General features: G+C 39.5%; 1 protein-coding gene across 2 annotated transcripts in view; it reads left to right on the forward strand.

The window, feature by feature from the left end:
* pde4ba (phosphodiesterase 4B, cAMP-specific a) overlaps positions 1–26799 on the forward strand; it is a 160065-nt gene that overhangs the window by 40304 nt on the left and 92962 nt on the right. Inside the window, exon 1 of one of the 2 annotated variants that reach the window (XM_019270009.2) lies at positions 336–1373. The exons of the other annotated variant lie outside the window; for it this stretch is intronic. Within the exon in view, the coding sequence (XP_019125554.1) occupies positions 1150–1373 (224 nt within the window). The 5' untranslated portion in view covers positions 336–1149. Of the gene's footprint in view, positions 1–335; positions 1374–26799 lie in introns of those variants that run through there. 2 annotated transcript variants of the gene reach the window in all.

Raw genomic sequence — 26799 nt, forward strand, 5'->3', positions numbered from 1 at the left:
CTGACCTTTAGCAGTGTGTATGTTTCTCCTCACTGATACCCATTTAGCTGTTTGCTTTCATCCCCAGTCCAAATGGCCACTTTTCTTGGCCTATAGTCACCAGTTGTCTGCCTTACTAAAGGTCACAACATCATCAGCAACATTACCACAAATCCTGGCTAAATGAAAAAATAAAAAAACATAAATCTGACAACCTGTTACTGTGCCTGCCTGCTTGTCGTCACCACAGCCACCAGCCAATCCTTAACAGGGGGGGCGTGGCTTGCATTCACTGCGTGCCTGCTCTCAGCTCCGTGTGTATATTCTGAATGAAACAGCAAGTGAAGCATTTGCCTGCATGCTGTGCTGTGTGCTCCGCTCACCACTCTGACTGTTCGAGTGAAGGGAAATCTGACTTCAGGCTCGGCATAGTGAGAGTCACTCTGTGCCACACGAGGAGTGCCTTTGGGAGAGGTGGGGGTTGTTTGCAGAGAGAGGAGGTCAGTCAAGCAGTGGTTGATGGAGGGGGGAGCATGAGCAAGGCAAACGGAGGCAGAGAGCAGTCTGAATCTTTTATAAGGGAGATCCTCCAACATCAAGCTGCCTGGATGGACTGAGAGAAAGAGTTGGTACTTAGGTGGCATTTAACAGGGACCAACAGTGACAGAGCGCACACAGAGGAAAGGAGGGAGAGTGACAGAGCACTTGGGTGTGCACTTTACCGACAGCAAACCAGGGGAGAAGCAGTAAGAGGAGGAATTCTTCTCTCCTGGCAGGAGCTGTATGTGACCCTGTTGTGCGTAAAACCCCTTTTAAAGCACAGTGTATGTGCCAAAACGAAGGAGAGGAGGAGAGGGCACGACTGCAGGCTGGCTAATCCCTAAACCCGCGAAGAACGGGGGGAAAGGACAGAAAGCATAGAGGCAACACAAACAACAAAAAGGTATGTGTGAGTTGGCCTTTTCCTGGGTGGATGCTTGCGTGTGAGGTAGCTTCCGTCATTCCACTATAAAATTTCAACGCAGTGTAAACTTCTCTGTCTCTGGATAAGGCAAGAGGAAAACAAAAATCAGCTGTACATGACCAGCTGACGTGACTGAATTTAGACAGAAAGGGGCAGAATTTGAAAGAGGAAAATCCACCATACAGGACTCAACCTAGCCTGCAGGGATGTCATCCAATGAGCTGAGCGTTGAGATGGACTCCTGCATCCGCACATTCAAGGAGCACATGCACCTGGAGCTGGAACCTCCCAAAATCCCAGGTGTGGTCGGAGGAAAGAGGGGCGCCACATCCCCCAAACTGTCACCCAGAAGCTCCCCGCGCCTCTTCCGAAAGCTGATGGTCAACAAGAGCATCCGACAGAGGCGACGCTTCACTGTAGCCCACACTTGGTAAGACCTGTGGTGGTCGGGGGGGATAAAGGTGAGAGGAGACAGGAAAAACAGTATTGAGACATAGGAAATAGAGGCAGGAGGGAGCAGGAGTAAACGTGCAGGGGTTGAAGGGATGTGACAGAGGATTATCGTAAGGAGAGATAAGACATAGGGGAGGGAATGGATGTGGATGGGAAGGGTAAAACCAAAGAGACTTAATGGACTTAATGGGCGTTGAATTGGAAGAGAGGGTGAGATTAAGAGAGATAGCAAGTAAGAATGAGTGGTTTGGAAAATAAAGGTCATGAGAGGAAAGAAGAGGCATGAGAACTGAGAGATGGACTGAGGAAGTTTTGACACAAAGAGTGGGGTCAAAAATGTGCTGCTGTCTGGTGATTTGTCACTGGACTAGAGGATTGCATAATGAAATAAAATCACATTTAGCAGACTTGCCTTTCCTCCATTTTGATGTTGTGTATCTCTGCCCTGCACAGAGGTAAAATCTGTGTGTGTGTGTGTGTGTGTGTGTGTGTGTGTGTGTGTGTGTGTGTGTACATCAGGGGGGATCAGTCCTTGTTTTGGATGGATGCAGTCAGGGAGTGTTAGATGCGTTACGCAACCTGATGGTTCTTAACCTTTGTGGTACACAACCCCAATGAAGAAACGAATTTCTACATAACACAACACAACGTCAAATAGATTGCGACATTGCACAGTGCGCAATCTGGTTCCATTCACATTTGATTGTATCATCTGCATTTATGTTGTTTCTCTTGGTGCATTTCCTAGAAGACCAAAAGCTGCAAGTCTGACCTTCTCAGTTTAAAAAGATCATAGGGTCATCCACATACTGTACATACCTCACACTTTCCTATCTTATGACTTGCATCATTTTGTGCCCCATCCCCCACCCACTCCCTGAGTCTACCTCTTTATTTTGCAGCAGTTAGGCACTATAGTAGATGTGAAGGGAGGGCTTGCTTTGTTATGCAATGTATGGATTAGAGCCGAGCTGCTGTGATTTGACTACAGAGGCTCAAGGTGACTCTTGTCCCTCATAAAAGCAGCAGTTCCAATAAATTTGTTCAAATGAGGCAGTGGCAGACCGAGGTGCTTTGTTTTCTTTATTTCATGAGATTTGTGAAGGTAAAAACCACCGTCTACAAAAGAGAGAATTAGCATATACTCATAAACACAGACTACACGTCTCTGGAAATGGGTTACATGTTTACAAATTCATGATAACGTGAAAGTGGGCTTGTCACTGCTTGCATGGGGTGGGTCTCTGTTGTGGGATAGGGAGGGAAAGGAAATAAGTCTAGATAGAAATCTGTTCCAGTATGTTTACATGGTGTGTTGTTCGTATGATAGCAAACAGATAATCCCTGTGTATGTGTGTCACATAAGTGCAGTCATAAATTGTGTATGTGTGAGAGTATGTAGATATTTGTGTGTGCTTTCGGATGCACGTATTATATTTGTAAAGGTAACTGGCTCTCTCCTTCCTCCATAGCAGCAGTCAGAGCAGGGGACTCGTGTCTGTTTATCTCTTCTCTCTGTCATTGTAGAGCAGAGCAGAGAGAGAGAGAGATTTGTGGGGGTTGGGTGGGTACAAGGGGGGAAACCTAGAAAAAAACACAAGGAAAATGGTTTCACTTAGAAATCATTAAAGATGTCAGTACTGTTCTTTGCCTTGTTTGTTCTCATAGGTCCACAGTATATGGGCTTGATCTAGGGACATGACAACACCCATTACAGCCATTAACCGTCAGCCAAGCCCATTAACAGCCATGTTGATGATGAAGTGTCCTTGAACGAGACACTGAGCTTTATCTGCTCACTCATTGTAATGCTCCAAGAGTGACAGGTTAAAAGCTAAACATGGAAATGGGGGGAAAAAGGGCAGAGTAGACGTAGTGAGAGTGTAAAGGGGAAAAATCAGCAGTCACCTCCAGAGGTGGAGGCGTGGCGGTCAGGGCAGCAAGGAGAAAATTAAGGAGATAATGGCACTTGCAAACCAGTATCAGGTGTTTTTAATTAAATATTTCATGCTTGTTTTTATCAGGCACACAGTACATGTCAGGTTATATTTAAGTAATCAGAAGGATTACAAGATTAATGACTGCACCCATTCCTTTATCTCATGTCATTAAATACACCACGCCCTGCTCAAAATATCATTTTCCCTTTTAGCTGTAAAAAAAAAAATCCCCTTTTCTGGGAATCCTTCAGGGTATTACGAGTACACTAGCCATGCACTCTTTCTGGCCTAATTGTCTCCCCACCTGTGCCAGAAAAGTCTTTAAAAAAGATAATGAATTACTAAAATATGTGTTGTCCCAGGGTGTTCTAATGTTTATTTAACAATGCAATCATGTTTTTATATATTCTCCAAAATTTAGCACTGCATTGATTACCATTAGATTTGTCTCAATAGAAACAAAGAAAACAGTTCTCTAACAACATAAATATGGGTCAGGATTAGGGTTAAAAATGTAATTAGAAGAAGCTAATTTACAGTTGCAATACCTGATGTTAGTTGCTTTTCTAAATACATGGCCGTATATAAATTATTTTCCACAATACTACAGCCACTCAGCAGCAAAATGGTAGACAGACACAGTGAGAGACTAGTGGTGGACCATTTAGCAGCTAAAGATCCAGATATTTCCCCCAGGAGTTGGCAGATACTGAAATCTGAACTGAAAGACTTAAATTCTTTGAGTGGCCAGAGATATGACTTCAAATGACTGTTAATGTTGCTTGGTAACTGTTAACATATTACTATATTTTGCTTGCATAATGACATTTGCTTACGTTTAACTTTAAAGGTGACATCAAAGTTGTGTTTGCAACTTGTTCCTGCTGCCTCCAAGAGGCCAATCAGTTATTGCAGGTTTAACAAAGTACAGTGGTCCCTCGTTTATCGCGGGGGATACGTTCTAAAAATAACCCGCAATAAACGAAATCCGCGAAGTAAGTTTTACAGTTATTATACATGTTTTAAGGCCGTAAAACCCCTAACCACACACTTTTATACACCTTTTTACACGCATTTTGTACAGTACTCCCTTAGCCAATTTAGGACGCAGAACACAATGCGCGTTCATACTGTACAGTACGCTGTAAAAAAGGCATGCAAAATTACACTAAAAAAATCTGCGAAACAGCGAGTCCGCGAAAATTGAACGGTGTTATAGCGAGGAACGACTGTACTTATTTTAAGCCAAAGCAAAAGTCCCATGTCATTTTTGTTCCTAAACCATCCATGATGTTCTCACACTATAAAACTGATTTGTAAACAGTAATTTGATTTGATAGAAAGAAAACTCTTATAGGTGTTGTTTTAGAGGGCATGGACAAAACAAAATATTTTGTTGTTTAATTTGGATTAATTTTTAGATAATTACATTCAAATAACTTTTTAGGGGTGTTGTTTAGCTCAGATGGTAGAGCATCCGCCCCATTCACAAAGGCTCAGTCCTTCACGCATGTCTCTCTCTCCCCACATTCCTGTCACTATTCAGCTGTCCCTATCAAATGAAGAGGTAATTCAGCATAAAAAGCCACAAAGAAAAAGTCAGAAAAGGTCACAGCAGAACTTTGTTTTGTCGCCTCTTTTAATCATGTTATGATGCCTCAGATTTATCTTCTATGACCTTCACGGGGTCCCAAAACCCAGGTTTGCGACAACTGGCTTAGAGGGATTATTTTTGTTATGTACACTCACAAACCTGTATTTGTCTTAACCTGGGATCAAATTTTAAAGTTTAAATATAGTAGCTAATCTTGACATTTGGTTTAATCACAGACATACATATTTCTTATCTGATTCATGGTCTGCTTTCAAACCTCAAACATTCTCACTTCACAAATGGAGATTAGGCTGCTGCGTCACGCACCCACATCTCAGTATTATTAAGATTATCAAGCCAGACAGACATCACATTTCTCTGTGAACTCTCTATTTTCTTTTCTGTCTTTCTGTTCAAGATATTGCTTTCATGTAGTACTGCCTGGAGTTTAAAATGGAAATCTGTTGCCATTATTTGGACCTTGTGTGGACTAGTGACTGGTGAACTTCTGACCTACTGGCACTCATACAGTGACTCTTCTGTTTGAGCTGGTCAGCTGTTGACTTGTCTCTTTCTCTGTCTTTTACACTCTCTTTGTCTGTCTGTCTCTGTGTCTTTCACTCTTTCTGTCTGCATCTTTCTTTATACGACTTCCTCACTGTCTGTCTTCCCTTTTTTCGTCTGGTTTTACCACGTCTGTCTTTGTTTCTTTTGTAGGCATCCTTCTCCTTCTCTATCTGTGTCTTTCTCTTCAGTCTTTCTCTCTTTCGCACTCCAAAGAACCACATGATGTAAATGTTTGATGGCCAGCTGAGGCTTATGACCACTCTGTTTTCCACTCACACAAAAAGCACATTAAGGAGAGAGATGGGGAGATTTGAGGGAAGCGCCATGGGAATAGGAAGAAGGGAGGAGGGCAAAATGGAGAAAAAAGAAGGGAAAATATTTTCTCTGAAAATGTTTTGATGTTAAATAAATCAAAATAAATGTACTGCAGCTAATGGCTAAAATTTAACACCTAACTTATGATCATCACACCTACATATCTGTGAAAAATAAAACACTTAAGGCTTTTTTTTTAATCTACTGCTTCAATGGAAAAAAGTGCTCACTTAGATTATATTAAACTTGGCGTCCTCCTCTTGGGTGTTGATGTCCATCAGATGTCTTCCCACGGGATGATGAAAATAAACCGATAAGAAGATGGGGAAAAGGAAACACTCAAGTTATATATACTGAAAGAACGAGGTGGATAAACAGAATCAGACCTCATTTATCACAGAGGAGTCTTTCCTTGTATAAGGTCACTCTATACAAGGTCATATGCCTTAGCTTTATATGTAAACCTAAATATCCATCTCATGACTATCAATCTGTGACTTTTGTCCAACACTCCGTCTGCTATTGATTTGGTTTCTTTCTCCACTCGCCTCTGTGACTCACCCAAAATCATCTTTATATGGACGTCAGGGAAGGCTTGATTATTGTTACTGCTGCAGTCAGTGTGTTTATGCCAACTGCTCCCTTGAGTAAGAGACAGGGAGACAGACAGCGAGACAAAAGAGATTACTGAGTTGATTTGAGAGCAAATGGCTAAAACATCTATCATGAGAATATGTCATAATTATGTAATGTTCTGCAGCTTCATGGGAATGTTGGAAACTGTGTCACATATTGTCCCTATGAATTGTTTTTGTTTTTTGGGTTTGTAGCATATGTATGTATACACAGACACAGACACACACACACACACACACGCACACACACACACACAAACACACACACACATATATATATATATATATATTTAAAAACATTTTTTGAAAACATTGCCTGCTTGAGCTATTTTTAGTGGTTGCAGGATAAGCTAAGCAAGAGACAACGTGGGCACAGTGTTGTTACAGAGAGACAAAAGAGAGGCTGTGTTGAATAAACTCATTTATTGAATACTGTGCCTCTTCGATGTAGATATTAGCTAATGTGTTTTAGCACAGCAACTTGCTAATGTTTGCAAGCTGTTGCGACATTGGCTAATGTACTGGTGACGTGTTAGAAAATCTAGCATATGTTAGAAAACCAGCAGCCAGCATGGAGTCCATATCCAGTGATGTAGTGTAGGCTATACGTAAGTAAGGATTATACCTACTTATTTTTCAAACGGCATTGGGTAAATCCCCTCTGATCTGCATCAGTCAATAGGGGTCTGTAGGCTGCTTTTTTTCCTAGGATGGCAAAGGCATGACACAGTTAGGAGTAAGAAATAAGGAATATTTTACTCAAAATGCATAATTAGGTAGTTGTCTCATTCTCAGTGTTATGTGGGTCAGCATTTATTGCGAAATGAAGTCAAGTACCAGAAGTTAAGTAATGATGTGCAAATACTACGGCCCCATTTTTGGGTGAACTAAAGCTGGAGTAGCTGCCACGTTTCTCTAGTTAGTGTAGATGGGCTCTTTTGTTAAATGTTAGTTTAAGTTAACTTATATGATTGTACTAATTAAAGCCTTTTTTTGTTCTCAGAAAACACAAAATCATAACCAACTTTAGAAAACGGGACATGTCTGACATCTATTTTCTTTGTCACAGAAATTTGACATAAAATGCTTGGAGGGTGTGATTGAGAATGACAAAGCAACAAAGGTCTAAACAGATGTAAACTGTGGATGTTGTGGATTCTGGTTAAACCCTTATTATAGCATTAAATCACTAGTACCAAGTATATTGTGTACTGAACTTCATACGTGAAGAATATGAAGCATGCTTACTAGGTAAAAATAGAATTACTAAACCATTCAGTGATTTCATTTGTCAATGACCAAGCTCCATTTGAAGGTATGGTTAGTCCTAATATGTCTGAATCTGGCACAGCTGTGTCATCACCACACCTGCATTTGTCCTGCCCACAAAGCCTCTGATTGGCTCGGTTGTTTCTACAACCACAAAATGGCCATTCACAAGGGCAACATCAGTCCTCTCTGAGTCACTGATAAATTTGGTGATGTGGACGATGATTCAGAGGTCTGGAACCAGGCTACCTCCTCCTCTCTCCCCCTCATCGCCATCGCCATTCTCCTCTTCATTCTCTCACATTGTATGACTCAGTTCAGCACCCCCAATATCTCTCTCCTGTCTCCTTGTAGTGAACCAGCCAAGCAGAAACTTAACTATTACGGATGGGTAAATGGGGAAAGTATGATGAGTATGATGTCTCAGGGTTGTGCATGTATGTGTGCATGGTAACGTCTGTGGTTTTCTTGGGATTCAAGTTACGGATGACATAATTCACACCCTTTTACGTGTTGACGGTGCACAACACACATGGCTTATTAAATTCTGAGGTTGCTCATGTTCAATTCATAACTGCTCAGTAATGTCATTATTTGTCCTGGCTGCAGGATGTTTACATCCACATCCACTCGTAAAAAAGAATTTATGAATTCTATATTAAGAGCCGGTGAGATATTAACAAGAAGTAAATCCATGATCTTGATGTGTTTGCAACTCGACTGCTTAATTGGCTTAAGCAGTCTTTAAGTTTTAATGCACGCAATGGTAAAGGGCCGATGGGAAGGTAAGCACTTGTTCCCCTGGGATGTGCTAGTGGTTGCTTTAAGCTGCTGTAAAGAACATACTGTGCCATGTTCTTGCAGTGCTGTCTGTTTTAGTTTAGCAGATGAGGTGCATTGCTCGTCACCCCACTATTGCCCCTTTTGTAAAGCTGCATATGGTCTACCAAAACGGCAAATAAACGGTACCCTAGAGTGTATTGGTCATGATGAAGACTTTGTCCCTTGTTCACTGGTGAAGCCTAAAGTATACATAGGTTATTAGAGGGATGGCTGTAATCTAATAATAATCAAAAGTATTTCATGAAAGAAAGACAAACCTAAAGTCTAAATTTGTTTCACTTATTTACCATATTTATTACAAATGTGTTGAACCAGCTGTGATGAAAGACCATATTTATTACAAATGTGTTGAACCAGCTGTGATGAAAGAATACAGCATAGACATCAAAAACCATGCAATAAAATGAAGAATGAACACAGAGATAGTTATTGCACTGAATGATGATAAAGTAATGCCTTTCCTCTTTCAAAAGAGTGATTATGATGCAGCAGCAATTTGAACATAAGGTTCTCCTTTTCCCAACATAAAAGATCTCAGGATCTCATAAGCAAAACTCTGAACTGTGTTTTTTCTGAACATTCAAAATACATATTTTGTCAACAGAAATGTGATTATTATATTGTATAAAAGGCTTAAACAAAGTATTGATTTGCAGTAAAGGGATTACAGATGAACCCAAACATGACTAATGAAAATGTTTAATATCTAACTATAAAAACATATTCTACAGCAGAGTTCGATGTTGCTTCTAAGTGGTACAGTATCAACAGTACTGTAACAACACTGCAACATCACACACTACATTATAACAGTTGGATGCATTTTGGTATAAAAACATTCATTGTAGCAGGTACAACAAAGCACAGCAGCACAAGTACAGAAACTATCTGTAATAAACACTGTACTGCACAGTTTTGAGACTATAGTGAGCTTTTCACATTACATGATGCCATTTGATTCATTTTTAATCATAATGCTAAATATGTCATGGTGCTTTAAGGTTCCTATATCGTAACGTACACAAATAAACATCAATTTCCTCTTGTTTCCTTCCAAATCTTACGTTTGATGTTTGTATGACTAGCAATACATATATCCAAATACAATTTCAACTCTTACTTTTACACACATTGTGAAATCTTAGGCAGATGTAAAACAGTGATTAGTTAACAGTATATGTATGTGTTGGAATTACATAGCTCTATGAATCAGCATTTATTGCAGTGCTGCAGACACTTGGGTCGTTGGGTCTCTGGAAAACATGTGGCCTTTAGAGCTAGCATTCAGGAAACATTGGAAAACCCATTTGTCTTCATTATATTCTGTGCTCATCCCCTTCCCTCCTCCTCCTCCTCCTCCTCTTCTTTCTACAACCCCCAACCCCATCTCTCTTGCCATCTAGCCTCGATGATAATGTGACATTTGTAATGAAATTTTGGATGCAGCTGAAGCCACATCTCTCTCTTTTGGGCATTATTCAAACATATCATTTAGAGCTGACATTCACAACCGTTTTTATTATCAAGTCCACATCAATCAGTGGCTGTATTGGAAAATGTTAGAATGAGGGTGCTGGGAATTCAACCTCTTCTTTTTATGCTTCTTTTACCATCTTTTGATATTTGCCAAGTCTTTATTTGAACACTTTTTTTTGGTGAGGTCACTAGTAATTTAGACTACAATAATAGATTTCTGTTTCATAGAGATACATGACATTCCCTGTTGGAGTGAATCAGAGAATCAGAGAGAAGCAGCAGGAGAGAATGAGATACAAAACACAAGAGCAATTAGTTGCCATTTCAGTTTGGAGATTAGAGAGTGGGGTTACGTGCTGTGTGGACGGACCATGCATTTATTCATACTGTGCTTCTTAGGGGAGCCACAAATGCAGCTACAGATGTTGCGATGGAGCAAGCATGCATGCGTTTGCAACATGCACATACTTCTTGGTTCGCTTGCATACCTTAATCCTTCTTACAGGCAATACAGCTGTGTCATTAACATATTACTCATGATAGTGTGTGTCTGTGCCTTTGTGTGTATCTGTGTGCGTATATGTGAAGTACCAGCTGTATATTATTTACAGCCCATTCAGAAAAGCACAAGCCTTCATTAATAACACACACTCCAAAGCAACATTTGTAAGAGCTGAAGTAAGCAGAACGCAACAGTACATTTCCTCTTTGCCTTTTCCCCCTTTCTGTCTGCTCTGAGAAAGAAGTAGTGATTATTCTCCACTTGATTGCTGTCTGTCACACTGACTGAAAGGAATTGTGGCAGCATCCTATTTTCTTCAGCCGACAACAATGTGCAGCAAAGTAGAAGCGAGGCAGAGCTGCATTGTGCTTTATCTAATCGAATGAGCGCAGGCTAGCTGCATCGGAAAGCTGAAGTTATTGTGGCTTATTCAGAGGTTGTTTCAGTTGAGCATGAATTAACAAAGGAAGAACATTTATAACCGCATGGACTTGGTGGCCCATTAAACTGCTTATTTCATCAGCAAAATGAAGGCACAATTCTTAGTCACCGTTTAACCTTGTGAAATGGATTAAAATGATCTTGCATCAGCAAAAGCTGAACTTAATACTAACAGTATTTAGCTAGTATGTCAATTTTCTTTTTTGTTGTTGTTGTTTTTATCCTGGCACACACAGTACATCTGCTTCATGCACTGAGAGGTGACCTATGTCCTATTTAAATTAGTAATGAGATACACAAATAAAGGGGCATTGTTTTTATTTGTATAGCACCTTTCAAACACAAAGATATGAACATGAAGATATGAATTGGAACAACATGTGAAAATATGATTTAAAAAAAAACCCATCTGAGTCATCAAGAATATAATAAAGTGATGGTTTGGAAAATAGATCAAATGTCCAGTTCATTAAGCTTTCAGCGTGCTTCTTTAGAATTGCTTCTCAGACGAACACCACATACACAGACCAATCAAACATTGGCTGGAGGGTTTTTTCCGGAACCAATGATCCATTATTCACATCTAATTCACGTAGTGATAGGAGTGCTGTGTGGAGGTGACACTATGACACACCAAGAGACTGTAGCCCCTTTTACACAGGTGGGACGATTGCTCCTTACTCGTCTGTCTAAAAGATACAAAGATGGAATGGGGTGGAGGGGGGGATCGTTGTTGTTCTGCCTCTGAGCCAGCAGCGGAGGTAGTAACAGAGCCAAATCGACATCTATGTAGAAAGGGTGAACTGGCAAGGATGGGGAAAACGTGTGCGTAGTGAGTATGTGGCTGAAATAATTAAAGAGAGAGGGAGGCAGGATGTGAGTGGTGCAGAGGGAAAGGTGAGCAGTGAATAAAGGCAGCAGATTTTTAAGACCAAAGTAGAGCTCCTATGTGTGTTGCTTCTTAGATGCTGGGATAGCAACACTTTGGCGATCAGCTCACTATCTACGGCTACCAGAATGCTGGCATGCTCTCTAAAATCACCACTGGGGGCAGCATTATGCTGGCTTTGTTTAGTTCATTGTAAAAAAGCAAAGCTGGCATAATGCTGAATATTCTTCAAGGTACTATTGTGGAATCTCTGTGTAAAAGCAGCTTCTGTTCCAAGAGAGACTGTGGAAATGTATGCTGTACATCTGTATCTCCACATTTAAATGATATAGCATTGCCCCTTCTCTTGGATCAGGCAACACTTACAGACGTAGTTGGATGTCATACTAGTTCTGGTTCTGTTTGAGCACAACCGGACCTTTACATACACCTTTACATATACTTTATACAAATTTTCAAAGTTGGAAACATTAACATGAACAAATTTACGAAATTTTCATATTATATTGAAGGTTGTTAGGAATATTTAGACTGTGATAATTTACATTTCAAATAATTAATGCCTGATTGGTTTGGTCTTTTTATTTAGGAATAATTTGAGAAGACTAATAATCAGCACTCAGTTTATACCAGAATGGCAACCCATCTGTCAGTGGCAGTTACTGTTGAAGCTTGACTGTTTGCTGAAATAAAAGCTATTAAATGACGCCTCAGAGCTCCAGCGAAAATGTGAAAAAGAGTCTGTGTTTACCTATCGGCTCAAAAGCACATAGCTTGAGAAATGAGCAGGAGATGGATTTAGGTGGAAATCCCTCACAGAAATATCAATATTGCTTTAAAACCTGATAATAAAAGATGACACAGTTTAAAAAAAACATTTCTTATTGAAATATTTTTATAAAAGGGAAACCATGGCACAAAGCTACATAGTCTTTACACCACAAAACATTATACTGTATCTACGGTACAATCATCTGATTCGATAAAAGAAAAGCACAAATATTGATTGTACTATACGATTACACATAACACTGTTAGTAGTTGGATTTAAACAGCTCATTCATTGTTCAAATTTTCACAAAGTTCATCAAACCGACAGGGAGATGGTGTTAGTTGTCTGTCTGGCTCCAAGATGTCCAGGCTGAATCACAATCTTCTGTTAAGATTCACAGAGCTGATAAACAAGATTTTGTCAACACATTCACACATTGTCATATCTTAATCGTCATCGTCTTTGTCATCGCCTCTTCTGTCTCCTTGTTGTCAGTGTTGTCATTGTCATCACTGCTCGTTCGGTGCCGTTCCTCTGTATGCTTTGCATACATCAGTGCAGAGGGAGTGTAGGAATGTGTGTGTACATTTTAGCAAGAGAGCCTGTGACTTGTTCATGTTCAGTATGTCCATCTGTGCCTATGTTTTCTGCAAGTGTGTGCACGTGTCCTGTCTCCTTGACTCATTGTCACTTCAGGCCTATGGGGAAACCACCACCCACACACTTTCTGATCTGCAGTGTGTGTGTGTGTGTGTCTGTCTGTCTATGCCCTGATGTGAATAAAATTGGACTTGTAGGGAGGCTGAACGGTTTAGTGTTAGTTTGTGCTCAGGGATAAAAGGATTTATGTGCATTGTTTGTGTGTGTGTGTGTCAAAGTGTGTGTGAGAGAGACACTGTAAACCAGGGAGATTATATGGAGGGAAATGAGGAAATGATGACTGCAGTTAGTTTGTGCATTTTTATTTACATCATTTTAGCTGAAATTCTGAGACTGTCCTAATTTTTTACACTCATGTACTTCCTCACTACAATAGTTTTGTTGACACCGTGTGAGCAACTTTTGACACCCACCACCCTTAGGGAGATGTATAATGCTAAAAGCAGTTTTATATTTTTGGGCAACAATTTTCTGTCAGCCGAGCATTATGTTGCTCGTAGCAACCACTACTGTTTAACTGACATCGCTACATCCGCCAATTTGTCTGATCTGTTACCGTACAAATATTGCTAGACATCTTTTATCTTTATCACGTTTTATTCGAGGTGTTTAGTGATTACTGGTTTGTGATTCAGTAGAATTTTGCTTCTGCAGTCGGTTTATGTCTTGTATTAGCCATTAGCCGTACTAACTGTTTGAGATGTGTTTCTAATACAACACTTAATTCACTGTTGGGGTAAATGATATGTTTTTACAGTTCTGTACTTCCTAAAAAGGCAATTTAACTAATTTATTTAGCTTTCTTGTCACTGTATACATTCATTTTTACAATGTGTGGTCAAAATCATATTCATATTATATAAACAAACTCTTGGAAGCAGTACCGTTTTAAAACTCAAATTTTAGAATTTACTTCTATAGTAAATGTTATCCACCTAAATATGTTTTTGTTTTCTTTGTTCTACACTATTTGTTTGCTGTTTACACCAGTTCAGTATTGTCGAGCGCAAAGAGGACACAGTAAATTCTGGAGCACTGTGGTTTGCTTAGCAACTTTCAACCTGTTCATCTGTTTGCCCTGTCTGCAGCGGTTTGCTCTGTGTGTGTGTGTGCACGTATGATTATTCTGGATCACCTATATAGTGTAAATTTATGGTTATTTATGATCAATAGTCTGAAACTTTGAGATCAGTCTATGCTAACACTCACGTGTTCCCGACTGCTCCTTTTTTCCTGTGTGTGTGTGTGTGTGTGTGTGTTAAATAATGGAGACCCAGGGGTCACAGAGTGCCATGTGGCCAGTGTTTATCCATGCTGCGATGTTGGCAGTCAAATATTGGCACGAGATTCACATCCAAAAGTTACCCCCACCCTCCCCCTTTCTGCCTGTCTCTTTTCTGTCTTCATATGCAGACAGTTGCACCCTGTGATTGACTGGATACCCATGGGTGTGTTAATTTTGTCAGATCACCTGTGGCTACTTTCAAATTTGCAAGTGTCTCACTTCACATTGATGCATCCTAGACTTTTTGTCCCTAAGGACAACTGTTTGTTTGTCCTGATGTTCAGTCCTGGATAAAAGCTGTGAAATTATGCTGCCTTTGAATGTGGATCTAATAAAGAGCCTTGGCTTCCAGAGGCCAAAGACTGCTACAGTACGACGAATAAATATGCCAGTTCACAGAGGTTTGCCACTGATACCAGTCATTTCAGTCCAATTTTTTAATCACACCCTAGTATTTCCTCCAAAAAACCTTCAAAAAGGTTCAAACGAAAATGAGCAAACACCATTTAACTCAAGTCTGCTCTCTCTAAGCTTTGTAACTACTTCTATTCTTTCTTTAATGCCATTTTCCACCTGTCTTCTATCCCTCTCTCGCTCTACCCATCATGTCTGCCCCATGATTAAGACTCAGTTTGCCTTCAGTCCATTTCTGTTCATTATCCCTGCTCTCTACCAGCGCTTGTTTAGTTAGTGTCACATTGATTTATACACATACAAACTGTGAGAGGCCTTTTCATATACTTGTCAGACTTCCTTAATGAGCCTGGTGCCCAGAATGTGAGTGGCTAGAATGGGTATTCGTATTCTGGCACCCTTTACATGGCTATTATTGACCCTAACAGGATTTATTTATTTATTTATGCCATTCATGTTATATTCTAAATTCCTTAGGTATTCATCAACTATATGACCTTATGCCTGGTAATTGCATACTATAACTTAAGGTGTGGTGTAATGTACTACATCTGAACAAAAAATAAATAGCATGGATAATATGGGTGTTTTCCTTTCCAATGGAGATCTGCTGTAAATAGCCTGATGACTGATGAACAAAATACTATATTTTCAGTTTTATAGTGATAAGATTTCCAAGTAACTTTATATTCTTTGGCTCTATAATTTCCATCCATGACATTATGATAGCGATACTTAGTTTGTATATGACCTAAATTCATCTATAACTACAGCATTATTAGGCCATGAAAAAAAAGGATAATACCTGAGTTACAAATACAGCACGTTGCATGGTAGTAATTTACACAGTTACAGATCTGGTTCATCGGAAGTGGAACTAGGGCATACACAAAGATTAATGTTGTATTCTTTACCACAAATATAACTTCTTGAATCTTGTAAAAATGAATAAAAAATACTACACTGATTTAAAAAGTGTGTCAGTGAAGCGATTTATCTCAGTTTGTTCTTAAACTGTGCATTAATCAATTGTTTGGTCAGTTAGTCTGCCACTTCAAATATCTGAAGTATGTATGAGATGTACTGTCATTAAATTGGATGCAGACCTTCGTGGTTCCCACAGGATGAATTCTAATGACTCTGGTGATCCCATGACCTTTCCTTTAGCAGCATCACGAGGCTGACATTTGTGATTCTGCAGAAAATTTCTCAACAACTATTGGATAGATTTCCATAAAAGCCGTTTACACATTAACCATACCAACTTTGTAACGCGGTAATACGTGCAGGCTCTGCACCTGTCAGGTAGTTTTTGAATTCCTCTGCCCTCTAGTGGGCTAAAATAGATTTCTGTATTACAGTTCATTAAATTAATGTAATTAACTAAGACAAAGCTTCTATTACAGACATTATCACAGTGGTTCTGTAAACTAAGAGGACTAACTGAGGGCAGCTCAAGACAGCCTGTGAGGCGCCCATCTGTCTACTGTAGTTCTCTACTTCAAACATCGTAACTCAGTGGCATGAGGGAGAGACTTCTTAGAAAATATTCCAGTGGAGCGGTGGAAAGCACACACACAGAGATACATAGTCATATGTGCAGATAAACACCCTCACATAGAGGTGTACTGTACACAGTGACAAACACACACAAATACACACCTGAAGCCTATAGATTGATGTTGGGGAGGAAAATATATGGATTTAGAAAACGTATTTGCAACTTCATAGAGAAGTTAATGAGGAACACATTCCAGTGGAGCAGTGAAATGTGAAGTGTTTACATTAAAAAAAAAAGTCACTGGTGTTATATACATAAAGTTGAGTTGATGTGTTATAGTTTAAACTTCAGCGTCATGGTACAGTAGTCACCACTGACATGGCAACTGTGTTGCTCATTTGAGGTCAACATCATCATCGGAAATGTGGAAAATATTGAAGTTAAACTACTTTGAAGTTAATAAGGGCTGCCCAAATGTACCTAACATTAGTCATGGTCTGTGTACGGCTTTAGTAGATCTCAAATGGGGACGAGCCCACAAGTCTGGAGTCCTTCAAAGGCCACACCTTTGTAAGCTAAGTCATTTGAAAGAGCCACCCTCTGAATGTGCCTCCCCCAGCAGGTATTTCAGCTGTAGGACAGTAGTGCAATGGAACGCAGTTCACTACTTCAACTTAGCTACATTTCAGAGAGGAAAGACCTGATGAATTACTTTTAAAAAAAAGTCTGCTAAAACTATAAAATACAGTACATACTGACAAAATACAGTGCCTCCCTGACGCCTTAAATATCCCCTTAAATATCTGTTGATGCACAAATATGTAAAACTCAAACAAAAAGCGAACATAAGATACAAATGCATGTAGCAGGATTAGTACTTTTATTTTTAGAAAAGGATTTGAATACTTCTACCACCACTGCTGTAGGACCCTAGTGTGGAAGAGACAATGAGATCCTTGTTGTGTCTCTGTTTGCACTGGAGTCTTCATACTCTTGCATAGCTCTCTACACTGAGCTCTCTCGGCGCTCTACACTTGTTTATGCACGAATGTTCTCTCTAGACCTCTGTCCTCCTGCCTTGTTCGGGTCACCATTAGCTCATTGACTGCAAGTCTTCCAGGAGTCCACCCAGTCTTTTTGTTTCCACACTCATACGTGTATAACCTTTCAGATTATTCCAGGAGGTACAGATCTCTGAGCCAATGAGCCTGGCATTTGAAGGTCAATCGTACAGAACAACACAGCCGTGAACTACTGTTCGGACTACAGGGCAGAGGATAATAGAAATTAATATAAATATTCTCACATACACACACAGGAAACACATTTACATGTGTATCTCAGTAACACGTGGAATCAAATTATCAATAGGAAAACAAAGGATGTTTCATGTCTGTACTGTTTGTTTTTTTTAAAAGATCTTATGGTGTAGTGATCCTCAGTCTTTGACTGACATTATAAGACAAATTTGAAAAACTTTCTGGACTATTATCAGATGCAACTCTGGAGATGAACAGCATGTATTTGTATGCCCTAACAAAACCTTAAAGAGTCAAAGTAAAGTAGAAAAAAGAGATTTTTATCCTCGAAGCACAAAGCAACCTGAGCTCCAGAAAAGTTCTGTTCTAAAGTCAAAAGTACAACAGTATTGTGTGACAATGAAAAGCAAAGTCGACAAGCTTTGTGTTGTGTATATTGTGCATCTCCCCGTCAGACACCACGGAAAGCCCTCAAAATCCATAAATCTGAAGCTCTGTGTCGTCTCAAGGTTGGCGACACAGTGGCAGAACGGATCAATAGATTAAGGAGAGAAGGAGCATTGAAGGTGGCATGTCATGTTTTTGTTTCACAAAGTACAGCAATGTCACTCTCTTTTATTTTTCTTTCTCTTTTCATTTTTCACCCCGCCTCAGACTGCTGAACTTATTGGCAGTGAAAAAGTGACCGTCATAAAGAAGTTGTGGCATGTCCTGCTTGATGTGTGGGTGTGTGTGTGTACCCATAAAGATGATAATGTCAGCTTTATTAATAATCTTTGACTCCTATAATGTCCTTATGTCCTGACTTCAGATTGTACTGACTCCTGCTGAAGAAAGGCAGTTGAGACTTGTTTTACTTTTTTTTTTTTACTCATTTCTAGCAAGAAGTTTAGACTTGCGTGAAATGTGTTAGACATTTTGTCAAGTCTCTTGTCAAGAGTTAGATGTGACCACTCTCATATCTGTATGCTCAGTATGAAGTGACAGCTTAGAGACAGGTTAGCTTGGCTAATCTGGATCTGTAACAAACAAGGTAAAGTCTTCCGAGCAGGATCTTTTAAGCTCACATGATCTTGTATGTTTAAGCTGTATAAAAATGTAAAACTCTAAAAAAACAATGTGTGATAATATCACAGTGATAAGACTCCTATTAAACTACAAATTGTCATGTTTAAACTTTGTTCTCTTTGGGACAAATTGGGACATTAACCCAACATCCCATGAACTTTGTTCCATGTCATTCTCTCTCCTCATTTCCTGCCATTCATCTCTCTACTGTTGCTATTTTTAAAAAAGCATTAAAAAACCCCAACCCCTAACCCTAACCCTAACCTTCTCTCTCCACAAAAAACCCAACAAAACATAAGAAATGGGGCAAGAAAGCAAAAAAGTGTATTTCCCCAAAATGTCAAACATCATTTCCTCCCTGTCTGTTATCCTTGCCTTTTATCACATTGGCGCTGAAAGTGAGGTTTAATTGTTTGTTAAACACTTTGCAACAAGACTGAAAATGTTTTTTTCACAAGCTGCTATTAATGTGTCGCTTTCTGCGTGTGTGTATCCTTATGCGATTATGCCCGTGTGTGTTTGTCTGCTCAGACAGCGATCCAGACCATTTTTGTGTGCGCCCATGTGTTTACTCTGCCACAGTTGACTGGGATAATTAAATCCTTTCTTTCTTCTTTTCCTCCCCTTTCTGCTCATTCCTTGCGACACTCCTCCTCCGCTCCTGTCTGTTCTTGTTATGCACATTGCTCCCTTTTCTTCTCACCCAAGTATTTTCTCGCCGTCGACTTCCTTCTTATTCCTCTGCTGTTCATGTGTCACAGGCAGCAGAGTGGAGTCTGTATTGTAGTCATCACTAATTCAAAGCAACCATGGGCCTTACTTTCCTCTCTGATGCACGATGCATCCATTATTCACATGTCTTCAAAGATATTTCTAATTGCTGGTGCAAACGCATAATGGACACAAAGGGGAAAAAAAAACATTCAGCTGTAAGGTGATTTTATTTCTCATAAAATGTCAGCTTTGGTTTCACATCACATTCTTTTAACAGAAAAAAAAGAACTTTCTGGAACTATAAAGGTTTTTTGAATCCTTCATTTTATGCAAAACCAGAGTTTTACCTGTGATGTGTAAAATAAAGAGATGTTAAAAAAAAAACCAACTCCTTTGCTTTTTTAAAGAAAACTCTTGAGAGATTAAATAAGAGATTTAGAGTTAAAACTCTCGCCTCTTTTCCACTTTTTTTTCCCTTTGGCTCTTCCACTTCACTCCGACTACTAGAGAGTTTAGTGATTGCCACTCTCAAAAGCATTACCTGGTGCTACTTTGTGCTAAGAGGATATTTCATCTATCTAAATCTTTTTCCTTCCATTTACACCTCCGGCCCTCTCAGTAACAATGGGCTCTCTTCATTTTACTGCACTACATTTGCTCGACCGGCTCATCAACTTCATGTCGTGCATGCTGCCTAATAACAGTTGTCGTAGTTGAAATCACTAGAGAGATATAGAATTTACTGTGTCCATAGGGACTGTGTGGTGGCGGCTTATATATTTCTTCCTGCTCTCTGTCCCACAGTGAGTGTTGTACCCCAGGAGGAAATTAATTGTACTGTTAATGGATGAAGAAAGTTGTTTCTGGTATATAAGTGCTATCCTCCATAGCCTAAAATGTCTTTGCACTTGTTTTTCTCTCCGGTAGTTGATGGAGACAGACAAGAAAGATGGGAGGGAGGCGTGATGACATGTAACAAAGGTTGCATGCCAGATTGGCGGGTACACAGTATGTGTCTGAGTCATCTGAGCTGCCACAACACCATCAAACCCCACAGTTTATAGCATTGGCTCCAGCTCCAAGTGGAAGCAGTCATATAATTCTGCAGGATAGATGCCAAATTGTGGCATCTCTTTTATTACAACTTTCCCTCTTTTTTTTTAGTTAAAGAAATGACAACAAGAATGCTGATGTAAATGCAATTGAATTATTTGTCAGATATTATTTATTATTTGTCAATTAGTTGTCACAACATTATGCACTCTAATGTGTTATTGAAGATTTAAATTCCAAATCTTCAAGTGAAAACTCTGAATGTTTCTTCAGTTTTGCCCTTTGATGCATGATTGCTCTCACGGAGGAACAAGGGCATTCAATCTTACTGTGTACCAATGTCTAATGGCAGGAGTCAGCTTGCCTTCCTTTAATTTGCCTTGCAAATAACTAATTGACTTTGACGTCAGTAATGACGAGAGGCTACTTGAACTCTGATCATATTCTCTTCTTTAACCCTCAGCTTTTCTTCCATTTATAGTAATTCTATTGTGGGCAATCTTAAAACTAAGTCTTCCTGAACTGATATTTTGAGGCATTGTAGCGCTACTAGTCAACAGTTCAATTTTGGTCCCGGAGACCATTAATCGTTTTCTGCATGAACACTATGATACAATGTGATCTTGTGGGAAATTAGAAGCTTAAATACATGAGTAAATAGACCAGATGGATGCCAGGTCAAACAAATTAAACCTGTTTGTAGAACCTAACCTGTAAGTTAAACAAAGAGGACATGCAAGGTTGTGTGGAGGACACTGCAGAGTCATTTAGTATCTGCTGCTCTATAGAAGTTGTTAATGACTATGCAGGCTGGCAGTGCCCTGACAGCAAGCTTGAAGCAAGGCAAGCAGAGTGGTGATAACGGTGTGGAAAAGAGAACTAAGCAAGCACAGAATGAGAACCGAATGAAAAATTGACCAAGTGCTTATCTTCACATTCAATAAGTATCGTGTGTGTGTGTGTATTAGAGTAATACTTATCTAGACCAGGAGCCCAATCTACCAATCTGTCTATGTGTGAAATGTATATAATCCCTCCCTGATAAGTATGACGGTGATGTTGATGGTATATTTCGTCTTGCATTTTCAACATGGACCAGAGCTAAGTTGAAACAGAGTTTAATAAACTGTGATAGCTTCAGAAAAACAAGCTAGTCTCAGGTCTATGAACAGACTAAACAGAGAAACTCACAAACATAATTTTCCTTAAAACCAAAGTTCTAACATTGTGTCTACAGGTAATTATACAACTGTAGAGTTTCATAATTACTGGTCTCACCCCTCAACCCTGCACCTTATAATTTGTATCTCTCTTTTATTGTTTTGCTTTCCGTGTAATGCTTTAATTAAACTTTTATGTCACCTTCTATGGTTGCAAAATTGTAAAAAGATATACCTTCAACTAGACAATAAGGGTAATTCGTATAATATTTGTATCTATATCCTTCATGGGCATTCATAGCAGAATTATAGTCAGCAAATGGAGCTGGTTTCACCTCTTGACCGTGAGCAGTCAAGTGCCTACTTGTGTGGCGTATTGCTGGCAATTGTCACAGTGCCTAAGTGCCTGACTACAGGTGTGTGGAAGTTTATTAGAGTTTATCCCGTCACTTATCTAAATACAAATACTGCCGCAACAGATCTTAGATGATTTGTTTGAATAAGTAAGTACAGTAAGGTCAATGAGTTACAATCCAATGACAAAACACACACAACATCTAGGAGATGATAGGAGTAACTAAAAAAGCAGTTGAATATATATATCTTAGCTGCATTTTAATTCATGCATTCAATATTTTCCAGTAAGATAATGTGGATTTAGATTGTGTTTGTGTGCCTCTACCTTCTCCCAATGGACAAATTGAAATATAAAATGTCTCTCATCCCTTAAATGAAATATGAACTATGGTACTAATGAATACAGTACACAATGCGTGTCAGCTTTCTGTTTGCTGACAGTTTTTCTGCAAACTGAAACAGCGATATGGTTTTCTATCCAGTTGAAGATGCAGTTGATGCTGTCATGTTTTTATTTCCAAACTGTTTTGTCATTAACTCAAGTATTGAAATTAATTTCTAGTGTGTGCATCTCTTTATGTAAACAACTTACCGTATGCTTGATTGTATAAGCTTAATACATGCAAAGAGCACTGCTGCCAGCTGTTGCTAAAAGGCCAGCGTCCTGTTTACATAATATATGGAAATCACACAGTTCACTGTCTTACTAGAAACCTGGCTACAGCAGAGATTAGAATGATGCGTTATGTGACAGTCACCTACTACTATAATATTAACTGCATAAATCTGCGTTGGATGTACAGCAGGACTGATAACATCAACACTCGCACACACAGACACACTAACACACACACAGAGCTATCCATCTATGACAACCATTCTCCTTCCCCAGCTCCCCTTGTCCGTCTGGCCCAGTTTTTTGGGGGCCGTTTGGGCTATAGTTTCAGTTTTACTGTATAAAGAAATTCACAAGGACACTCCCTGTCTGCCTCCCTACCTCTCTCTGCATGTGTTTTTATGTAATGATGAGTGAATTTGCATCCTCCGGCAGCAGTGACGCAGGATGTTGCTGGGATTTGGCTAATGTAAAGTCGTTGGGTGCGGTATTATCAGCAGGTGACGTGCGCCTGCTGCTTTAGTACATGAACACACACATGACCTTCTCTAAGCCGTGGAAGGATTAATGGTTTGTGTGTGTTTATTATGTGACAAAGTATTTGTGAGATATGCAAATACTTTGTCACATTGTGTGTCTGTAATGTTCTGTAATTACGTCTGTCTGTGTGTGTATAATATATTGACGCTGGTGTGTGTGTGTGTGACAAAGTAGCCTCCTGATTTTCCATCCTGCTCACATCAGAAGCTAATACCGGCATGAATGTTTACTCAGTACACAATATGTGGCACAATTTTACTTAATCTGCTGCATAGCTGGGCTATCTCATATTTCTTATAATTGGTTTACATCAGCACAAACTAATAGGTTTGTGCTGATGTAAACCAATTTAATTACCAATTATATTAAGCCAAAGACTGGACCAGACTGTTAATACTGAATTTTACCACTAGGTGTTGTACGTGACTCAGCCGCTCCTGAATGGAACGTAATGAAAGCCATGAATAAGAGTGGATTTGCAACATTTTCTACAACACGACCCTGCAAATGTTTCACAATAAAAGCTTTCCTGGGAACTACAACTGAAAAGCTAGCCTTTTAATTTAAAACCGATACGTGAAATGTGCTATGTTACTGACTGTACTAGCTGGCTAGATAACGTAACAAATGGATGTGAGAAACATAAGTCCTCTTCTATAAAGTTAGCCGAGTTTCACCACTTTACGCCACAGTAAATTCTGCTACACACTTAGAAGGGTTAGAGAAGGTGTATTTAGTTGGTTTCAATCCACAACCTCACCACTAGATGCCACTACACACTATCTACACTGTACACGCTGAAGCTTTTAATACAGTTTTTGTTTCACATGTATGAAGAGTTTGGTCTCATGTAATGCCTAATATTAGAACACAATATCAGAAAATACCCATATACATATTGAGATAATGACGTAATAATATAGCATGACTAACACAGTGTTTTTCAACACACCTGATTCAAATAAGTGGCTCCTTATCAGGCCACTGCATAGCTTGATGATGAGCCGATCATTTGAATCAGGTTTGGTGGAGGAGGAAACATCTAAAACATGGAGTGCAGGGTTCCCCGAGGACCAGGATTGAAAAACACTGGACTAATATATATGTAGGCTGGCTTTATTGCCCGATATTGACCTATCACAGATACATATATATGTATCCATGTGTAGGTTGTCATTTAGATCAAGTAATTAAGTTCTATTTGTGTTTTTATCTATAGTTATGTGTATTAGTAATTTCACTGTTTCACTAATGCTATTTTGGACAATAAGGTTTATTGTTAAACTCAACAATATCTTCTCTTTGTCAAGTCTTTAATTAAACACATTTGAGGGATCTTTGCAAAAAAAACTATAAACTATAAATCCAGAATCAGTCAGGCTGTACTTCATGGTAGTATTATTATAACGATAATGACTTTGCAAACACAACTAAAGAATGTTAGTATATGAACATTAACACATGACACACTGGGTCACGTAACGTTATAAAACAAAGATCCCAGTCAGTTCAGCGCAGGATACAGAGCAGTGGTAACAGATTGCTATCAGCTGTTACTGTTTGTTTATCATAATCGGTATCAAGAGATCTGTGTGCCTGTGCACCATGTTTGCATCTTCATCTGTATGCACTCGCCACAGTATATTCGAAGACATATCATGTTCTGTGTGCGCGTGTGTGTGTGTGTTAATGAGGCATAAAATTGGTCATGGCTAGTCCTGAGTGGTCTTGATGGAGGCTTGGTTGTGACACACAGGGGCTATAGACGCTTTAAACACTAAGCACTCTGTCACTGTGTGTCCCCCAAGGGTTGGGGTGGAGCATAATGACATAAAATGTAGCCAGGGAGTCATTTTCCATAACATAACCATATATTTCTGAATATATGACAAAGTATTTTGTCAGGAGCCATTTCCTCGAACACAGACGCACACACACACACACACAAATATACACACCTACACCTACACCTACACACACACACAGACATACCCTCTGCCTCTCTTCACCATCCCTCCCTGTCTCTCAGTGTGACAGGTGACATGTAAGTGATGTGTGTGATTACCAAGGAGGCAGTGATGGGATGAAGGTGAGGGGGCTGATGGTTTCAACACTGCTCACGGTCGTCCTGGTGACCTTCTGAACAGTGTGTGTTCGTAAAGAATGCCAAGGGTGGCACTGTCTTTCATTTTTTTATTTTGTCCATTGAGGCTACTGATTGGTGTCCATGGTAACAAAAGAAGCAGGAGGGGCTTCTTCTGTTAACGGCGGTGTTAACATTGAGTATGTGGGGGTAACCCGATGACGGGTGATGTATCGTGATAACAGGTTGTCAGGTGTAGTCTCACAGTTCTAGATGTTGTTCTGTACCCTTTCCAGGATTAGAGGTTCTTATGCTGAACCAACAGCTGATTGTTTGTAAAGCAAGGCACTGAAACTAAAAGGTATTACTGAATAATTCCACATGGCCACACAGATCAGTGGCATTAATTTGAAGTTTCATCCCATTAAGCAGTCAGTCTGGGTCACTCTGAGTCAGTTCCTCCATATTCGATTACACCATGATTATGATGTTACAGCTTCATTTATTTTTCATACGAATCGCCCCTGGATTGAACCTTGGTGATCAATAAAGTTAATATTTTTTTAAAACCTTCTCTCTGCTACCCTGTAGCTCCTCTTCAAAGAGGATTTGTTGAAAAAGTGAGGATGCTTTCCATAGCAGTACAGGGCTTTTCATTCATCGGAGTTATTTCTCTCAGTTTGCTGTGTATGTTAGCGCTTTGTAAATCCACTCAGTGGAAAGGCAGGTTTAGTCATATTGATTCAATGTGTGCACTTTGGAAGAACTCATCTCCCATCAGCACTATTTTTGTTGTACTGGATTTTCGGCTGTTATTTTGTCCTTCGGCAGCAACATGTTTGTCTTGATATTCATTGGTTTGTGTGCAGAAGTATGATGTCAGCCCAGAAGAAGAAAGTTACCAACACAAATTAACAACCAACATGCCGCACTGTCAAGCAAGAAGAAAATTAATTTCCAAACTTGCTGATACAAATCCAGGAAGCTAATTGAAAATTAATCTGACATAATCCAAACACAGAGTCACATCCTGCTAAGTTATTCATTTTCTTGACGAACCATATAGACACACACACACACACACACACACACACACACACACACACAACACAATTTCCTGCTGGCCCTCAATAGCAATCTTCTGACTCTTTGATCATCATGGGAAATTGAATTGGCTCTCGGTAGTTTGGCCCTTGTTCCTTATCCTGCTGTCTCCAAAGCAACAAAATGATTGGTTGGACATTGTAATGGGTCATTTTAAGTCAGATCAGAACAGATTTCAGGTGAATATTTATGGTTTTGCTCATATATACACCTGGAAATATTGACATTTTCCAGAAGAGAAGTAAGAAATTATGCATTTTATGCCGTCATACTTGTACTTCAATACTTCTATTTTACTGCTATAGTTTAGGATTGTTAATACAAAACATCTGATCAGTTTAGAAAA

This window comes from Larimichthys crocea, chromosome XVII (genome assembly GCF_000972845.2).
Source record: "Larimichthys crocea isolate SSNF chromosome XVII, L_crocea_2.0, whole genome shotgun sequence".
Taxonomy (NCBI): domain Eukaryota; kingdom Metazoa; phylum Chordata; class Actinopteri; family Sciaenidae; genus Larimichthys; species Larimichthys crocea.